The sequence below is a fragment of the Heterodontus francisci genome, chromosome 11, assembly GCF_036365525.1.
Source record: "Heterodontus francisci isolate sHetFra1 chromosome 11, sHetFra1.hap1, whole genome shotgun sequence".
In the NCBI taxonomy this organism is placed as follows: Eukaryota; Metazoa; Chordata; class Chondrichthyes; order Heterodontiformes; family Heterodontidae; genus Heterodontus; species Heterodontus francisci.
This window is the reverse complement of record NC_090381.1, coordinates 41,186,388-41,203,678: the sequence shown is the minus strand read 5'-3', so window position 1 is coordinate 41,203,678 and position 17,291 is coordinate 41,186,388. Positions and strand designations below refer to the sequence as shown.

The following is a 17,291-nucleotide window of genomic DNA, read 5'->3' as shown; positions in this document are numbered from 1 at the left end:
TTGTAGTCTCTGCCTCTGTGGTTTAAAGATGTTCTAGGCAGGGTTGTCTTCTTGGCTGGAATGGATTTCTCTACTTCCTGGCTGGCTGGCTTTCTGTCTCTGTCTTCCAGAGAGCTCTTTTTTTAAAGAAAAGACCTTGTCAAGCTTGATTTTGGTCGGGTCACTATAAATGCTTTCCCTCAGTGGAACATGTATATTTGCAGTACAGGAGAGGTCACCTGACCTCTTACTCCATCTTGTCTGCAGTAAAAGTGTGTCCATTTTTTTGGAGTTTAGTTCATCAGTTCATTTTTACAGTTCTTAATTGCTCCAGTTCACTTTAGTTCATAACTGTTCCATGTGTGAGCGTGACAATATGACCACATATTATTTAGATAAAAGCTACACTGACAGTATATTGGTTGTTAACATAAACTGTTGTAATGAGTAATAAATTCTGTGAAGGTTTTCACCTCATAAATTACATTTTCTTTATATTAAAAAGAAGCTCCTTTGTATCAGCATGAACTTGAAATATGACTAATATCTGTTACACTACAGCATGGTTTTATAAGGGGTGGTACTGCAGTCCTTGTCTTTATTTGGCTATATTTTATAAGATATTTTTCATCAATTTTATCTACTTTCGTAGGGAGAAGAAGCAGACGATGATGACATTTATAATGTTCTCTCTACTCTGAAGAGGTTAACCGCCTTCCACAAGTATGTGAAAATCAGCTGCTTCTACATGTTAAGCACTTTGTTCTTTCGGTTGGCATGGTGCCGCAGTGCATTGGAGCTCTTTTGCACGATGCTTTAGACTGGTAAAATGTAGCTTTGCCCCTACGGTTTTCCAAATGATGAGCTCCCATCTTAACAATGTTAGCATGGAGAGGTGTTGGGCAAAAGCTAGGTTCCCCACAGAAGGGGAAGGAAAATTGGTGCAGTAGATGGGCTGTTTTCAGACCACTCAGTATCTGGCACTAGAGTGGCAATAGTTGGACCTTTGAAAGGGAAATCTTAGCCCAGAATTTCCGCTGGAAAAGATGGATCATGTGGGAATGTTTTAGTAAATTAGGTGACAATCTGGAGTATTTAGCAGTAATATTCACATTAAGGACATAGTTCTCTGAAACACTTAGTCTGAAACAAACGAATATTTAGAGACTATTTTATATGGAAAGAGTCTTCTAATAATGAAGTTACAGGTATGAAATAAGTGGAATAAACCCTGCATTCCAAACTTACTCATTTTGAGATTTGTTCATACTTTTTTAATATTCATTTTCTTAAAATCTTTGACAGTAAGAACTTTAATTCCTATAGCTGCGATTTGAAGACTACATTTCGTGATAGAAATAGTTTAACATGATTTTATTTCACAATTTTTTTCTCTTTAGGTTAGTCACATCAGTGGTGTAATTGGTAGTTTATTAGAAGTGAAATGGCTGATGAGTTAGTTACGAGTTTGATACTTCATGGCTTTTTTAACTCCAGCCATTGTATATTGAATAACTAATGGCAAATCACAATCTTTATAAGCTACACAAGTCTAGATCTGATTTTTCCATCGCAAAATGGTGTTTATTTTTAACTTTGTTGCATGAAATGCTCTGAGAGAACGACTTAACCTGAAAACTGTGTTTCATGAGAGACTTAAAATTCTCTTCTTAGTGCCCATGATCTTACAAAATGGGAGCTTTTTGGAAACTGCTACAGGCTTTTAAAAAGTGGGATCGAACTTGGATCTATGCCAGAACAGGTAAGAAATTCTCCAAAACATCTTTTAAAAAAAAAAAAATCTTCACTCTTGCACTTCATTTATGAAAACTATTATTTTTTTCCATGCACATTTATTTCAGAGCATTTTAAATAGTGGAATGTTTATCTGCTGGTTTTTTCAGAAGCTTAAATGTGTTCAAATGTAAATAAGATGTTTGTAGCACCAAGTTTGAATTTGACTAATCAATGTTAGAAAAAAGTTAGCAGAAATGTTCTTATTATGCTTTTAAACTGTGTGCACATTTGCTTATCCTTTAAGATCTTGAGTTTAATGAATCCATAGTTGATATAGACTTCTATTGTCCAATATGTTTATTCTATATAATCCATTATTCAATTTTCTAATGGGGAATTCTTGAGAGGTTTTTGATGCTATGTTTCTCCCTGTCCATTGGGCAGTTCAAGCATAATTAATTGCTACTCTGTTTATGTTACTGGTCTAGATAGTGGTCCAGGCACTCCAGTGCTGTCACTACTCAATTCTATGGCAACTTGTCAAAATAGCAGAAGGTTCCCCAACTAAGGTGAGGAAAAATTCTAATGTTAGCGATATTACTGCTATTGTTTAAAAAAAGTTTGCAAATTTAGAAGAATTGGAATTGTGCCAGAAACAAGAGTTTGGAAGGTATGGAAAAGTTTTCAATTAGATTTAGTCAGTCAAAAGTTATCTCCAGTAATTGAAGTTTGTACCTGTAAACAGATTCTAAAACCATATCATACTGCACATGATGTGTATAACTTCATACTGTGGGGTGACAGGACCAATTATGTTAAGTTATAGTACTGATTTCTAAAACTTCTAGATTTTAGATCAGTGGCGTTTCTGGAAAGAAGTACTTCAGATTGGAATTACTTGCTGGAAGTAGTTGTTTACTTTTGGGTGTATTGTTCTAAGTTGATTGGAAAAGATTTTCAATTCTTTGTTTTTCTTTGCGTGCTTTTACATTGTAAGATATCTCTACCATTTCACGTTCTATAAGGAAGTAAATCAATCCTGCAATTAAAAAACAGCTCTCTAGTTTGTAAGTCTTATGGATTAGATATTGGCATCACAGTACTAAAGAGACAATTTCCTCATTTACAATGGTGGCTGCACTTACACAGGGTCTTAACCAGGTAACCTCTTAAAATGTAACTTTATTCGTGCTCAAGGCATGTTAGGGAGAGTGATTTTAGAAGTGACTATAGACACGTGGTGATGGCCTTGTAATTCATGTTATTCCATTGTAAAGTCACTGAGATTCTTCCTTTAGAGGTTCACTGGTCAGTACAGTTCTCTAAGAGTTTACCCATAAGAGAGCATCTGAAGGAAAAGGGATTTCTTTTGAGAAATCAAAATTAAGGGGCAAGATCCATAATGCAGCACACCACCAAGGTTGAAAAGGATAAAAATCCAGATAATATAAGTCAGGAAATAGCAATTAAATGATTGAGGGCTTTTAAAATCTGAGGAAGGAAAGATTAAATGAGGTAGGAAAGTCCACATTTCTGAGGTGCTGGGAAAGAATATGTCATTCCAAGTTGTGTGCTCTTTTTTAATTATCTTCTATTTGCTTGTGGAATGGAAAACTTAGACTCTGTTTCACTGGAGGTCAATTGTGGTTTTAGTTGATTGTGGTCAGTGGTGTACCTGACTCTCCACATGACTAAACTTTTAAATTATAATACACCCTGTCACTCCAGAGTTGTAATATTTTTATGGCAAATACTGCAGTGCACCCTTTTATTGTAGGCTTCAAATCATTTCCTGCTATATCTCTTTTTACTTGACTATTTTCAAGTTTAAGTCAGTAGCTGGAGCTTGGTCTAACGTTAGTAGGAAGAGAGATTTCATTTAAATATCATAACGTTGGAGAAACTGAGTACCAGCAACTGGTACTAAATGCATGCTGCTTCTCCAGCACCATAGTTATTTAAATAGCAACTCTCATTGCCTGCTTCATGGCTGTTGGTGTTGATTCAACATGGCAGACAGAAGATAGAGGAGACTTTAAATCAGGAGGAAGCGATTTAAACTAGTAGGGAGAGTGCTAGAGGAGCAGAATGAGCAATAGCTAACAGTTATGTGTTCTGGGATACATATACTTCGGCAGAATTTTTTATGGTAGTTTTTCTTAATTATTTGGCATGTTGTGTCAAGCCATTCTCATACTTGTGCTACTGATAGTAACTGGAGGAAAAACTGGAAACAGATTTGTATTGGTAGAGACTTAATAGCATGTGGAATATGCAATTTTAATCTAATACACCTAACAAAATAGAAACAGTAGACTTAATGTCATTTTTGTTGGCCTTTAGCTTGTGGCTGTTTTGTACAATTGAATATTTATCTGTCCATTTTGGTTAGAAATTAATAAATACAGTTAAAAATTTATCTCTTTCAGGAAGAACAACTGGGTTTGAGAAAAACATTGAAAGCATTTTGTATTGTCTGTCAACACTGTTTGACAAATGTCAACCCTTCTGTCAAAGAACAGGTAGATAATTCCATCAAATAATTGTGTGTAAGATATTTTCTGGAGGTTATAACAGTAAATTGGTGGACAATCCAACATAGTTCAAATAACACTTCCTCTGAAGTTCTCCAACACAATGTAAGATAAGTGCTCAGAAAGCTACTTTACTTTTGAATTGTGAAGATCTTTGTTTAATTTTACGCTTCTGCAGGAATTATTTTCAACAGAAATGAAGAAAGTTTTGAGATGTGTTGAATCTAACTAAAACATTGATTCCAAACTGTCATTTCAACAGATACTGTAAAACTTCGTATTTTCAAGACTTTTTTTGTCACATTATAGGCATTCATGTTGCTATGTGATCTCCTAATGATATTCAGTCACCAATTGACAACTGGTGGCAGGGATGGGCTCAAGCCAATTGTTTACAGCCCAGACACTGGACTACAATCAGAATTGCTCAGCTTTGTAATGGATCACGTGTTTATTGATCAAGATGAGGAGAACCAGAGCATGGGTAAGGCTATCCACATGGAAGTAAATTTCTGCACTCGCCTAAAGTAAATAAGTTGATTTGATTTGTTGGGAAGTGTTCAGGGTTTAATTATAGTCTGTTACCCATATCAACATAATTTATGGTATACTTCAATCACTCTAATCTACTCAACCTAGCAGCATCTAGATTATAATGTTATTCATGGCTGGCATTTTTTTTTTGATCGGCAACACGAATCAATATAAACCACATAACATAGATGATATTTAAAAATAATCTGCATCAACAACACTAACAGTGGGAGTATTGCAGTAGATTTCAAGTGAGTTTGAATTTGAAAAAGCCTATGGGGCTGTACAGTTAACTGTATGGTTATAGTAGGTGATTCTCTCTCTGCTGCAAGTGTGAAGTTGCCATTTTAATATATAAATTTTAATCATGCTTTTCTTACTCGTGTAGAAGGAGATGAGGAGGATGAAGCCAACAAGATTGAGGCCCTCCACAAAAGAAGAAACCTCCTGGCAGGTTTTTGCAAGCTTATAATTTATGACGTTGTGGATATGAATGCTGCTGCAGACATTTTCAAGCACTATATGAAGGTAATTACAGAGAATAGAAAACCGCCTTTTTTTCAAAGTAAAATTAATTACCTTGTATATCAAAAAGTTAATTTTCTTTTTAGCTTCACTGCATGCAGTGCTGTGCAGAATATTCCATTTGCCCCTTTTTCTTGTCGGCATTTATTATTTCTTGGGCTGTGGTTCCAAGGCAATGGATGTCTTCCTGTGCCTTGCTCAAGCACCATTCCTCTTGTGTCAGCCTAGACAATGAGTGTCAGTGGAATCTTAGACTGTAATGACATTACAGCTGATCCTGATCATGACCTAACCATTCATTGCCTTTATGCGCTTTCCAGCAGAACTCGTTGAATAGCAGTCAGAAACAGGAACCCTGACTCTTCACTGTCTAGCTCGGGAATTGAGGCCAGTTGCCACACTGCTTGAGGTCAACTAACTCAGCGCAGACTGAATAGAATTTGTGATCATTTAGTCCATATGGCTTCGTATCACACTAGGCTGCGCCTTTACCAAGTAAACTTCAGGGGAGTCACTGAAGTTTTTCTTTTAAAGGTTAACTTGTACAATTTATTCAAAGCAATGTGAATTAACAGTCAGTTCCACCAGTAGTCTATGAGCTGCTGTTGAGTAAAAGGAAATTCTGGGTTTTTTGAAATGGTGAAATTTTATATGTATATCTTAGAGAAAAAATAGTAATAACAGAAAGGACTGCATCCAAGAAAGCAGCATCTTGTCATGTTTATGTACTTTTCAAAACAGTATTATAATGACTACGGTGACATCATAAAGGAGACATTGAGTAAAACCAGACAAATTGACAAAATTCAGTGTGCCAAGACACTTATTCTCAGTTTACAGCAGGTGAGAAATTTCTGATTTTCAACAACAGCAACTTGTTTTTGAGCAAAATTAAGTTAAGTGAAAATGCTAACTTTCAGTTATTTTGTTTTAGCTCTTCAATGAGCTTGTCCAGGAACAAGGTCCTAATCTTGACAGGTCATCAGCCCATGTTAGTGGTATTAAAGAACTTGCTCGTCGGTTTGCTCTCACATTTGGTCTGGATCAGATCAAGACAAGAGAAGCTGTTGCTACCTTACACAAGTGAGTAGCAACACAATATTATAAGTACTGCAACATCAAGATCATACTTCACAAAAGCACTGACAAGAGTGTGACATCATCAACATCCTGGAGGTTACCATTCACCAGAAACTTAAATGAAACTGCCATATAAATACTGTGGCTAGAGGAGCAGGTCAGAGACTGGGAATTCTACAGCAAGTAACTCACCTCCTGACTCCCTAAAGCCTGTCCCCCATTTACAAGGCGCAGGTCAAGGTTGTGATGGAATACTCTCCACTTGCCTGGATGAGTGCAGCTCCAACAGCACTCGAGAAGCTTGACACCATCCAAAACAAAGCAGCCTGCTTGATAGGCACTCCGTTTACCACCTTAAATATTCATTCTCTACACCACCGGCGCACAGTGGCAGTAGTGTGTACCATCTACAAGGTGCACTGCAGCAACTCAGCAAGGCTCCTTCGACAGCACCTTCCAAACTCTCAACTTCTACCACCTGGAAAGACGAGAGCAGCAGACGCATGGGAACACCACCACCTCCAAGATCCCCTCTAAGTCACTCATTGTCCTGACTTGAAAGTATATTCCTGTTTTTTCATTGTGACTGGCTCAAATTCCTGGAATTCCCTCCCTAACAGCACCGTGAGTGTACTTACACCACATGGACTGTAGCGGTTCAAGAAGGCGGCTTGCCACCACCTTCTTGAGGGCAATTAGGGGTGGGGAATAAATGCTGGCCTTGCCATCAATGCTCACATCCCAGAAAGGAATAAATTAAAAAAAAAATTCTGATACTATTTGTAGCAGTTTCATATGTGATAATCCTGAAGACTGTGTCCCCTTCATTCTAATTTTCCAACCAATGGAAACAGTCTTTCACTGTTTATCATCTTAGAATCTTTAATAATTTTGGAAATCTTCATTGGATTTCCCCTGTAAGCTCTGGTTTTGAGTTTTTCTTCATAACCGTAACCACTTATTCCTGTTATAATTTTGGTGAACCTTCCCTGTTCGTGTTTCAGACTACCATATATTTTCTATCATGGAGTCCATGATACACAAACATGACATGTGTTGTGAAAATACAACAACACTTCCATTTTATATTCAGTTCCCCTATGTATAAAATCCAGAATGCCATTTGACTTTTTAAATATTATTTTCTACTTAAACTACCACCTTTAAAGATCTGTGTATCTGCACTCTTAAAACACTCTTAAGAATTTTACTGTTTAGGGTATAGTTCCTTTGAATGTTCTTTTTCCCCAAAATGTACTCTGTATACTTTGCAAAACGGGCATTAAGTGGCAAGTAGAAATGTCTTCTAACAGCTTGTCATACACAGTTGATTTGCTTAACTTGTGGGACCTGGTTTTAATTGCTTTAAAACCAGGCCCTGTTCGGTGTCTCTAACAAGTATTTGTCAATTATTACAGGGATGGCATAGAATTTGCTTTTAAATATCCAAACCCAAATGGACCAGAGTACCCTCCACCAAATCTTGCCTTCCTTGAGATTCTTGGTGAATTCTCATCTAAACTGCTGCGACAGGACAAAAAAACTGTGTAAGTAAAATATTGATAAATACATTTCCAAACTTGCGCCATAAATACCTTGCATTTAGTCCTTGTTTCTGTAGTCTTGTTTTTATTTTTTTAGAATAAAAATGTTACAGAAACCGAGATACCACAAATGCATTATTTCAAGTATTATCATTACTTTTTCTCTCAATTATACAGGGGATTGTATATTCGTAGTATATTGTTTAGTATTCATATATAACATAAACATGGAACAGCAGCACTAACATTTTAGGTGCAAAGGTTAGAGCAGGGAATGGCTTGACTAGATGGGAGGAGTGATTGACCAGGAGGCTTGTGAATAGTCCAGAATCTCTGGAGATAGAGTCAAGACTCTGTCTAGTGGAGTAGACCAGGGTTTGCATGAAAATAAAACCAGAAGAAAATGTATTTTCAGTGTGCCTCTGTGTGTATGTGTAATATTGTCAGAAATAGAATTTTACATGCCATCCTTATTTAATTGTGTGCTCAGTTGTTACATTATTGTGTTTTCTTTAGTCATGCATACCTGGAGAAATTCATGTCTGAACAGATGATGGAGCGAAGAGAGGATATCTGGCTGCCCCTGATCTCCTATCGCAACTCGTTGCTTACTGGTGGGGATGACGATAGGATGTCGGTGATCAGTGGAGGAAGCAGCAGTAAAGCTTCCACCATACGTAGTAAGAAAGGGCGTCCGCCACTTAACAAGAGGCGGACAGAAGGTAAGTAATGAAACTGTTTAGCGTTGGCACCTTTAGTCCAGTTATTGAGGAAATTCACTTCATGTATTCTAAATGTATTTCTTTATTCTAATCTTTGTATAGCTGAGCAGGCAGCTTCACAATGCTGTTTTTGTCTATGTCGCAATGCTTTTGTAGTATGTGTATATAATGCAGTGTTGACAGGCCCAGCCACAACACTTCGATTGGGAATCCAAGGAGCAAAAATTTTACAAATGCTAAACAAGACAATTTGTGAATATTTTGTAAACGTGTTTTCAGTTGTATTTTGACTTACGCTGAACTTGTTTGAATCGTATCTGTTAAAAATTATTTAGAGCAGTATTTTTGTAAATTGATATAGACTGCAGAAATGAGTCATGTCTGACAAATGTAGTATTTCTTTCAGGGATTATCAGTGCATTGACATAAGAAACCTATGGATGCTGCATAATATAGGTTTTCGGAAGGTATTAAATAGGAGCTTCTTTTAAGGTGCACAGTGCTAAAGGGAATGTGGTAGAGTGGATAAAAAAGTTGGCTGAAAGGAAAGAGTAGTGGTTAAAGGATTTTTTTTTAGACTTGAGAGATGTAAACTGCTGCCTGTCAGGGGTCAGTGCTGGAACTATTATTCATCTCAATATACACACAAATTATCTGGACTTGTGTAGAGGAGGCACAATATCAAAATTAGCAGATGATCCAAAAACGGCAAAGCATGGTTAACTGTAAAGAGGACTATGTGACTTCAGAGAGCATGGATATGTTAGTAGATTGAGTGCAAAAATAACAAGAAATTTAATGCAGGCGAATGTGAGGTTATACATTTTTGGAGGTAGAGTAGGGGAGATCATAAACAAAATGGTAAAACTTTAATAGGAGTAGAGGAACAGAGAGACTTTGGATACACGAGTCATTAAAAATGGGAAGCAAGGTTGGTCAACATGTAGGGAAAAACATGAGATCTTAGATTTTCTAAATAAAGGTATAAAAACAAAGTGGTAATGCTAAACCTACAGAAATCATTGATCAGGTTGCTGTTGGAATATTGTGTAGAGCTTTATTTACCTCACTTTAGGTATTTCAGACTTTTGCTTCTGCCAGTAGCTGTTGACTTGGTTTGGATTCGGAAACATAATTGTGTACAGGAATGGCAGGCACATTTTTAGCCCCGCTAAATAAATAAAGGTACAACATTTTATACTATTGAAAATCTGTTGCCCTTCAAACATAACATTGTGATGTGCCTTGCATTTCAAAACTTACTGGTTTAGAGTATGAAATTTCAGACAGCTGTCAACTGAGCTGAATATTTAACATTGAAATGACCTGTACAATATCAGCTTCCCCACCAGCCAGTTGGTAGAAGCAGCATGTAACAGTCATGCAAGCCAGAATGTCATCAGTTTGATTCCCAGTCTCTGCTGTATTTAGCTGATTTCAACCATAACAACAGATGGTGTGTGCTCAGTGCACCTGGCCTGGGAAGGGGCCGAAAGACAAACAACGCTTCTGCGCCTAATTGCTTCCAAAAGCCCCTGTTGAACAAGTGCACATTTGTTGATTTTGAATAAGGACAGAATCAAATTTAACACTCATTTTCCCCCATTCCACCTCCAAGATTGGATAGCCTGCTATACCTCACTGTTAGCTCACATAAAGAATGGGCACTCTGGCAAAGTATTAGAGGGCACCTGTGGAACCCTGCATCATCCTTAGGAGAGGTGAAAATTAACAAAGCAAACTTACACAGCATCTCTAGTACCTTTTTCTTCAAAAAGATCTCTTTAGAAATATACCACTTCAGTAAAAGCTTCTCTTAATCATTCCATGCACATCTTGTTCCCATGGCAATGTGGTAAACTTCCACTCCAAGTTGGCCTCCACAGCATTAATTCAGAATTGGACCATTCAAGAACAGTATATGGCAGAAACTGTAACATTATTTCTTCATGGAAACATGTTCGTTTGCTTGGTTTTATAGAAGAAAATGTGGACAGTTCATGGTTGAACAGGAATGACACTGTTCAGACTCCAGGAGTCCTGCATGCTCCACAATTGACTTCGACCGTCATGCGGGAAAACCCTCGGCAACCAGCAGAACACAACATGGAAGATCAGGAATCTGAACGGGGCTCTGAATCTGATTTCATGCAGAAGTAAGTGAACTTTACTTATGACCAGCACTGTAGTTCGTTAGCAGCATAGAATACTAAAGGGAAAAATACAATACTAAGTGGGCCTTGTTCGTGCTTTCAACAATTTGAATATAACTTGGCATTCTTGTTTTTCAATCCATCTGTAAATGATTTGAGAGATTCTGTATCTTTCTAGAAACTTACAGATTTGAGATTGAATGTCCGTTCATTTTTTAATGTGAAGCTATTTTCTGTTTAGTTCTCAAATGCAAATGACTTGGTTGGGCCAACACAAGCTCGAGGAGGCCCACCGAAAAGACAGAGTGGCCATGAACTACATGAAAGCGAGAGGTGGTGTACGGCAATCAGTGTAAGTCAATACATTGTTTAGTTGCCCTATTGAGGTATGCAGTTAGATGTGAAAGGTAATACCACAATGCCAGATGAATTGTAACATCTGGCCTAACTATTGATGTATTTTTCTTACGGTCGAACTGTTGAGATTAATTTTAATGAAATTCTGGTTTGAAGTAAAATCAAATAATCCCTTTAGGTTTCAGCTTGTGGCTCAGCCAGGGGTCTTTTACACCCGCAAAGTCTCTAACATGGTTACTATATTGACCACAGTGGATGAATTAAACTAGAGAATATTCTATAGAATTAATCTCTGATTGAACCTGTTTTTATCAAGAGTAGGAAAGTGCTGACATGTTTGAATTTTGGTAAGAAATACATGAGTGTATGGCAGCTCTTCAGAACAGGTGGCTACAAAACTGACTCCTGACTAGAAAGGCATGACATGCCTGAGTGTCTATCACTTGAATATGCTTGGCTCAGTTGAGTTTGATAAAAGGCCTTGTGATACTGGCCATTTCAACCAAGGGTGAGGAATAATGCAGTGGGAAAATCATATCACTGAACTCGCCCTTTGAGAATTACTGAACCTACCATCCAGTGGAACATTACTGGTAACCTTTGAGAAATGCACAATGTATCTCCTTTCTTTTTGCAGAGGTTCACATGGGACACCACCATTAGAGAGAGATGTGTCAAAAAATTGGAGTGGTGTAATTTTCTTTGTGTTCCTGTGAAGATGATTTTTTTTTTTGTTGAGGCACCTGATACTTTAATTCACGAGCCAAGTTTGTTTTCCCTCACATTTTACATTTGCCACTATTATTGGAATTCCACTCACAAAGAAAGCAAATATTGAGATAAGGAGTGCAATACCAGAAGTCTCAAGGGTTCAGGACGTGAGGCTACCTGTTACTTTAAAAGAGGAGTTTTTGGGCTAAGTGCAAGGAATGATTCTTTACTCCCACAGCAATCCTTAACTGATTTATTTAAAATCAGTTACAAGGGTCATAGAGTTATGTGTGTGTTCCGGTCCTTTTATAGATTAGGGGCATGAGGATGACACCAAGCTTTGGAGTTTGCTGAAAATAATCCTTTTTAAAAAAAAAGTGCTACTCCTATTGAACCGAAAAGGGAATGATTGGATGTCGCCTGCCATTCTAGAATCTTAATTCAGTATTTAATCTTCGCCTGCCTCTATAGTCGCAGCCACAGTTTAATGGAGGATGATGCTGAACCAATTTTTGAAGATGTGATGATGTCATCGAGGGGTCAGTTGGAGGATATGAATGAAGAATTTGAAGACACTATGGTTATTGATCTGGTCAGTGGTCATTTATATATTAAAAATTGACATGCATCTAATATCAGGCAGTATCCCATTGGGAATAGTCTATTTGATGATTTCATTGAGGAATGTAAGCAACCCATAAGTCAACACATGAGGAGTGTCTGATAGTTTGCTTTTGCCATAAGTGAAAGAACCATCATAACACAGGATCACTGTTTTGATTTGTTTGTTACTGAGATTTTCATTTACACTGCATCTTAATTGACTGCTTATAAATAAACAGCCATATATAAGTTGTGCACATCCTTTTGCCAAATTGTACTAATTGACTTATTATCTAATAGTGATTGCATGTCTTAATTTTTATGATCAGCTAAATAGGAATTTCAGTTTGCACCACTATGAAGCTCAACTTGAAGATTCATTAGAATTACATACTTTGAGAGATTTTTATTTAATTAATGTTGGCAGTGGTGCACTATCACATTGAGTTCACTGGAATATATTGGAAACCAGGGAAATAGAACTGGAAATTCACTGGGGTGGAGAGATTGATTTCATGTAGATGGTGGGAATGTTGCCTTAATATGCTCATCATTCTTGGAGATGAAAATAAGCTTTAGTTATCCAAAAGACATACTTGATGATGGAACTATGCTTTGAGTTTCATAACTAATCATGGCTCTGAAGCTTTGGAATTGCCCAAATTTTTACTCCATTTTAATGAATCAAGACATGATTAGTATTTTTTGACTAAATAGCTAAATGGAATCCGCTGAATAGCTGACTTGCCAGAAAAAAAAGTTGCTTTCTGCTAATCAGAACATATAAGTTTGTTGCTTGTGAAGGTGACAAAATCTAACAGTGGATCCTGCACCTGCTCTCAGTAGAATTGAGCATCTATTTCATATTCTAATTTAATTTGATTTGCAAGATATAATAAATAAAAGTTTGATGAAAATCAGACCGTCATTAGTTAATTGTCCCCTGCCAGTGTTCAAGAAGTGCCTGTAAACCTCAGATCCGTAGTTTACTATTACACCTATTACACTTCTCAAATCTGCTGAATATTTATGTTCTCTTGTTACAACTGAAGTGATTTGTCTCTACTTGTGTTTACCTTCTTGATCTGAAAGCGGCTTCGTGTCTGTCCTCATAGATTTTGAGGGTAGACGTGTTTGAACAGTGATTAGGATAACTAAGTGAACTGTTTTTACAGCCTCCATCACGAAACAGACGTGAACGAGCTGAACTCAGACCAGATTTCTTCGACTCCACTGCCATAATGGAAGATGATTCGGTGTGTATCAAGGAATACTTCAGTCTATGATACATCCTCTAATAACAGTGATGAATTAAGCTTTTGAGTACTCATGCCCTTGTAGCTGCCAAAATATTTATAACAGCTACACAACAACTTGAATCATTAATATAATTGGAAAAGATTAAAGATCTCAGGATTTTTTTAAATCACTCTATTACTCAATTAAACCAAAAAGTTTTTTTTTCTAATTTGGTGGTGCAATGCAATTGCTATCCTCAAAGGATTAAATATTTACAGCTGCTGTTATCTAACAGTGTATCAGAAAGGCCTTTTTGTAATATTTTCCTTTAACATTTCCTGTTGTAATGTTAATATATTAAAGTGAATGATGAACTGTTTTCTTGACTAATACTATACACCATTTAAGTGTATATTGTAATAATCCTGGGGAACAGGGCTATGGGAATCTGGACTTTGTAGCTCTTCCTCCTCCTTCCCTGGAATGGGAAGTGCCACAACTACATCTTCCCAGAGCCAAGTGTCTTGGAATCATGTTTTGTATATTCTATTTAAATATAAGTCAGAATTCTTCCCTCCTAACTGTGTATTAAAAGTTGGTTTTGATACCAGTTAGGTAAATCATTGACACAATTATTTTTGTGTTCTCTGTGTACTTTTTTAAAAGTAGAAACCTTAAATTTTACCATCTCTATTCCTCTGGCAGTCTAATCTGTAAAAAAAAAATCTTTGTGCACTCTTAAATGTACTTTTTCAACTGTGGAGCTTCTTTCTTTATATATAGACTTTAAACATCTTTATGTACTGTTCTGTTGTGCATTGTGAAGATTTCTAAATGTGCAGCTATTATAGTGGATCACATTTGAAATGCTAACCTGTTTAATGTGCTGAAGAAAGAGTAACACTAATTCACCAGCATTGAGGGTACAGTTAGTTATCCTGCTTTGAAGGTTTATCATCCTTTATGTATTAAATGTTGTAAATTTATACCAATTCACTTGTAAATTTAATCTTTGTACTACCGCATACTTGTACATGGATTATTACATAAAATGTTTTGCATTGATATATTTGAGAAATGTTCTGTACTGCTTAGAGTTATTTCCTCCCACAAGTCTGAAGATGGATTTTTTTGATTTTTTCCCTTTTAGGGCTTTGGAATGCCTATGTTCTGAGAGACTGCTGGAAGTTTTATATTTTTAAGAACTCCATCATCTAAAGAGAATCCAAGATCTAAATACTGTGACAGCAACTTTTAAACTAAATTTTACATACTCAAGATCTGATTTATTTTTTATCAAAGGATAAACTTGATGAAGATTTGATTATGATAAATGGGGAAGCCTGAAGGAGGAAGCACTATAATGGTCTGTTATTGATACAGATGATTATTATGGACTGAAAAGTGTGGCATCTTCTTGGGAAGAATTACCCCCTCCCCCCAAAATTGATCTGACACACAGACTGTAGCACTGCCAAGGAGTGCTACAGTAGGATTTTTAAAAAATATATATATCAACCTAGAGTAAATTGTATTAAAATCATGAAGGCATATTTAAAAAGATAGGGTGGCACATACAGCAGATGACACCAAAAGTACAGATGAGTTCCCTCTGAGTTTTTGTAATTTTTTTCTGCTGTACAGTTTAATATAAAGAAGAACTTTTGAGATCAGCAGTTTATGTTATGTTTTTTAATTCAAGCTTATAAATTTTTCAGAAGGCAGCAATGCTGAAAAACTAGGTTAGGAGCAAAGCAATTTTCTCACACTGGAGTTTGGTTTCTTTGTGGTACGCATTTATTTTATTGTGGGGGTGGGGTGGGTAACTGGAAATCAATTGCAAAAACTTATATACAGTACATGTATAAATGGTTAGTAGGTTCTGCGGGGGCTTTTTAGAAATGTGAAATATTGCTGCCGTAAATCACAGGTAACAAAGTAATCCAGAGATTTCTTTTCTTTTTATTACTAAGGTCTTATACATAAGTCTACAGCAAGCTACTTCCTTTCATAATAAAAGCTGCCTTATTTACTGTGAAGACTACCCATTAGCTGCTTTAAGTTTGACTTCAGCAGAGTTGAGATGTACACTTTTATCATTAGTCCTGTCCATTTTGCTTTTAGTTTTAATGCTCAGAACCCAACAGGTGAAATTTAGAAGCTTGGGATAGCTTCCTAAAATTCAGCTGTTCAGAGGTGTATTATTATATGACACTTCACAATACAGTACATTTTTATTAATACCAGGTTGTATAAATCAATGCTGTACACTCCCAAAAGTGTAAAAATTAGGTCGAGAGCACATTTCATGGTTAAATTTTGGTGCGCAGTTACCCTTGATTCCAGATTTACTGTCTACAGTAGTAAGGAATGCCCACTTTTTGACTTTCACAATTGTCTAAATGTAATTTTACAGATAATGTTAATTTTTTACCAAACAGAATTCAGTAATTGACTAAATGGAGGATTAGCCCAATGTGCTAGAAAGTGTGTTCCATCTGTCTTGCTTCTGATTAGTTATCTGCAGAATTGAAAGGTTCTTTTTAATGCCATTTTTTTCCATCTAATCGTATATTTAACGTATTGTCAAAAACAAATTAATTTTGTAAACTACGATTTTAACATTTTAGCCATCATCATTTAGCTGTTAATGGACAGTTTCCAATGTAGAAGTTGACAATTTGACACCTGAAATTTCACAAAACAAAAGCTAATCAAAAAATGTTGTGTGAAATTGTTCGCAGAAAATATTTGAAAACTACTGTAGTAAATGGAAAGAATATTGCATTATAAATTTTAACTTTTGCTCACATTTTGAAAGTAGTTATAACTTTAGATTTTAAATTCTAAGGTCATACAACTCATTTACTAACCTACCAATAACTAATTTAGATGAACAGAAAATCTGATTTTAAAGGTCTTGACTTTTTGGTATTGCTAGTAAGCAGTTGTGAAAATATGCGATATTGGTTAGTTTTGTACAGTTTTCAGGCTAAATTGTCAATGATCTGAAAATAGTTCTGTGGACTGAGTGGCGCGATGATAGGTACTGCATGGTTAGAATCATCTCTGCATCAAATTACGCTGTGCAGTCAACTGTTTAAATCTGAATTCTTCGGCAGTATTGTAGCAGAATGTGAAACGATGGTTTCATGTCTGGATACCTCCACGCTGGGCTTGAAATTGAGTTTGAAGTTAATAAGTTTTATATTTTGAGTGTTACCTTGATTGGTTTTACTAGTAATACTGTAAATTGTACATTTTCAGTATAAAATTTCTTTTTGTACATTTTAAAGCTGATGCTTCACCTTTCCTTTAATAAACTGTTTGAAAATAATTGATTGCAGATATTGTGTTCTTTAAAACTGCAATTTATATAGATTGATTCCTAGCTTTAAACTGATTATTTGATTTTCCGTTTTGAACCTCAGAGTTAATGAAAGCCCTAGCTTTTTGAGGACCATATAAATTGATCACGCATTTTTGATAATGCTGGATAGAAGAGTATTAGAAAAGAATATCCACCTTTTAAACAAAACATTATCTGAGTCTTAGCACGACTGTTATTATGGG

General features: G+C 36.2%; 1 protein-coding gene across 3 annotated transcripts in view; it reads left to right on the top strand.

Annotated features, from left to right (window-relative positions):
* The window catches only part of stag1a (STAG1 cohesin complex component a), a 246,933-nt gene extending 229,878 nt beyond the window's left edge, over positions 1–17,055 (top strand). For all 3 annotated transcript variants that reach the window (XM_068042016.1, XM_068042017.1, XM_068042018.1), the window contains 15 exons: positions 632–702; positions 1,654–1,741; positions 2,205–2,285; positions 4,146–4,238; positions 4,560–4,734; positions 5,173–5,312; positions 6,051–6,152; positions 6,244–6,392; positions 7,808–7,936; positions 8,450–8,655; positions 10,637–10,811; positions 11,050–11,160; positions 12,348–12,468; positions 13,655–13,735; positions 14,869–17,055. In XM_068042016.1, the coding sequence (XP_067898117.1) occupies positions 632–702; positions 1,654–1,741; positions 2,205–2,285; positions 4,146–4,238; positions 4,560–4,734; positions 5,173–5,312; positions 6,051–6,152; positions 6,244–6,392; positions 7,808–7,936; positions 8,450–8,655; positions 10,637–10,811; positions 11,050–11,160; positions 12,348–12,468; positions 13,655–13,735; positions 14,869–14,892 (1,746 nt within the window). In that variant the 3' untranslated portion in view covers positions 14,893–17,055. The remainder of the gene's footprint in view (positions 1–631; positions 703–1,653; positions 1,742–2,204; positions 2,286–4,145; positions 4,239–4,559; positions 4,735–5,172; positions 5,313–6,050; positions 6,153–6,243; positions 6,393–7,807; positions 7,937–8,449; positions 8,656–10,636; positions 10,812–11,049; positions 11,161–12,347; positions 12,469–13,654; positions 13,736–14,868) is intronic.
* Positions 17,056–17,291: the final 236 nt, after the last annotated feature.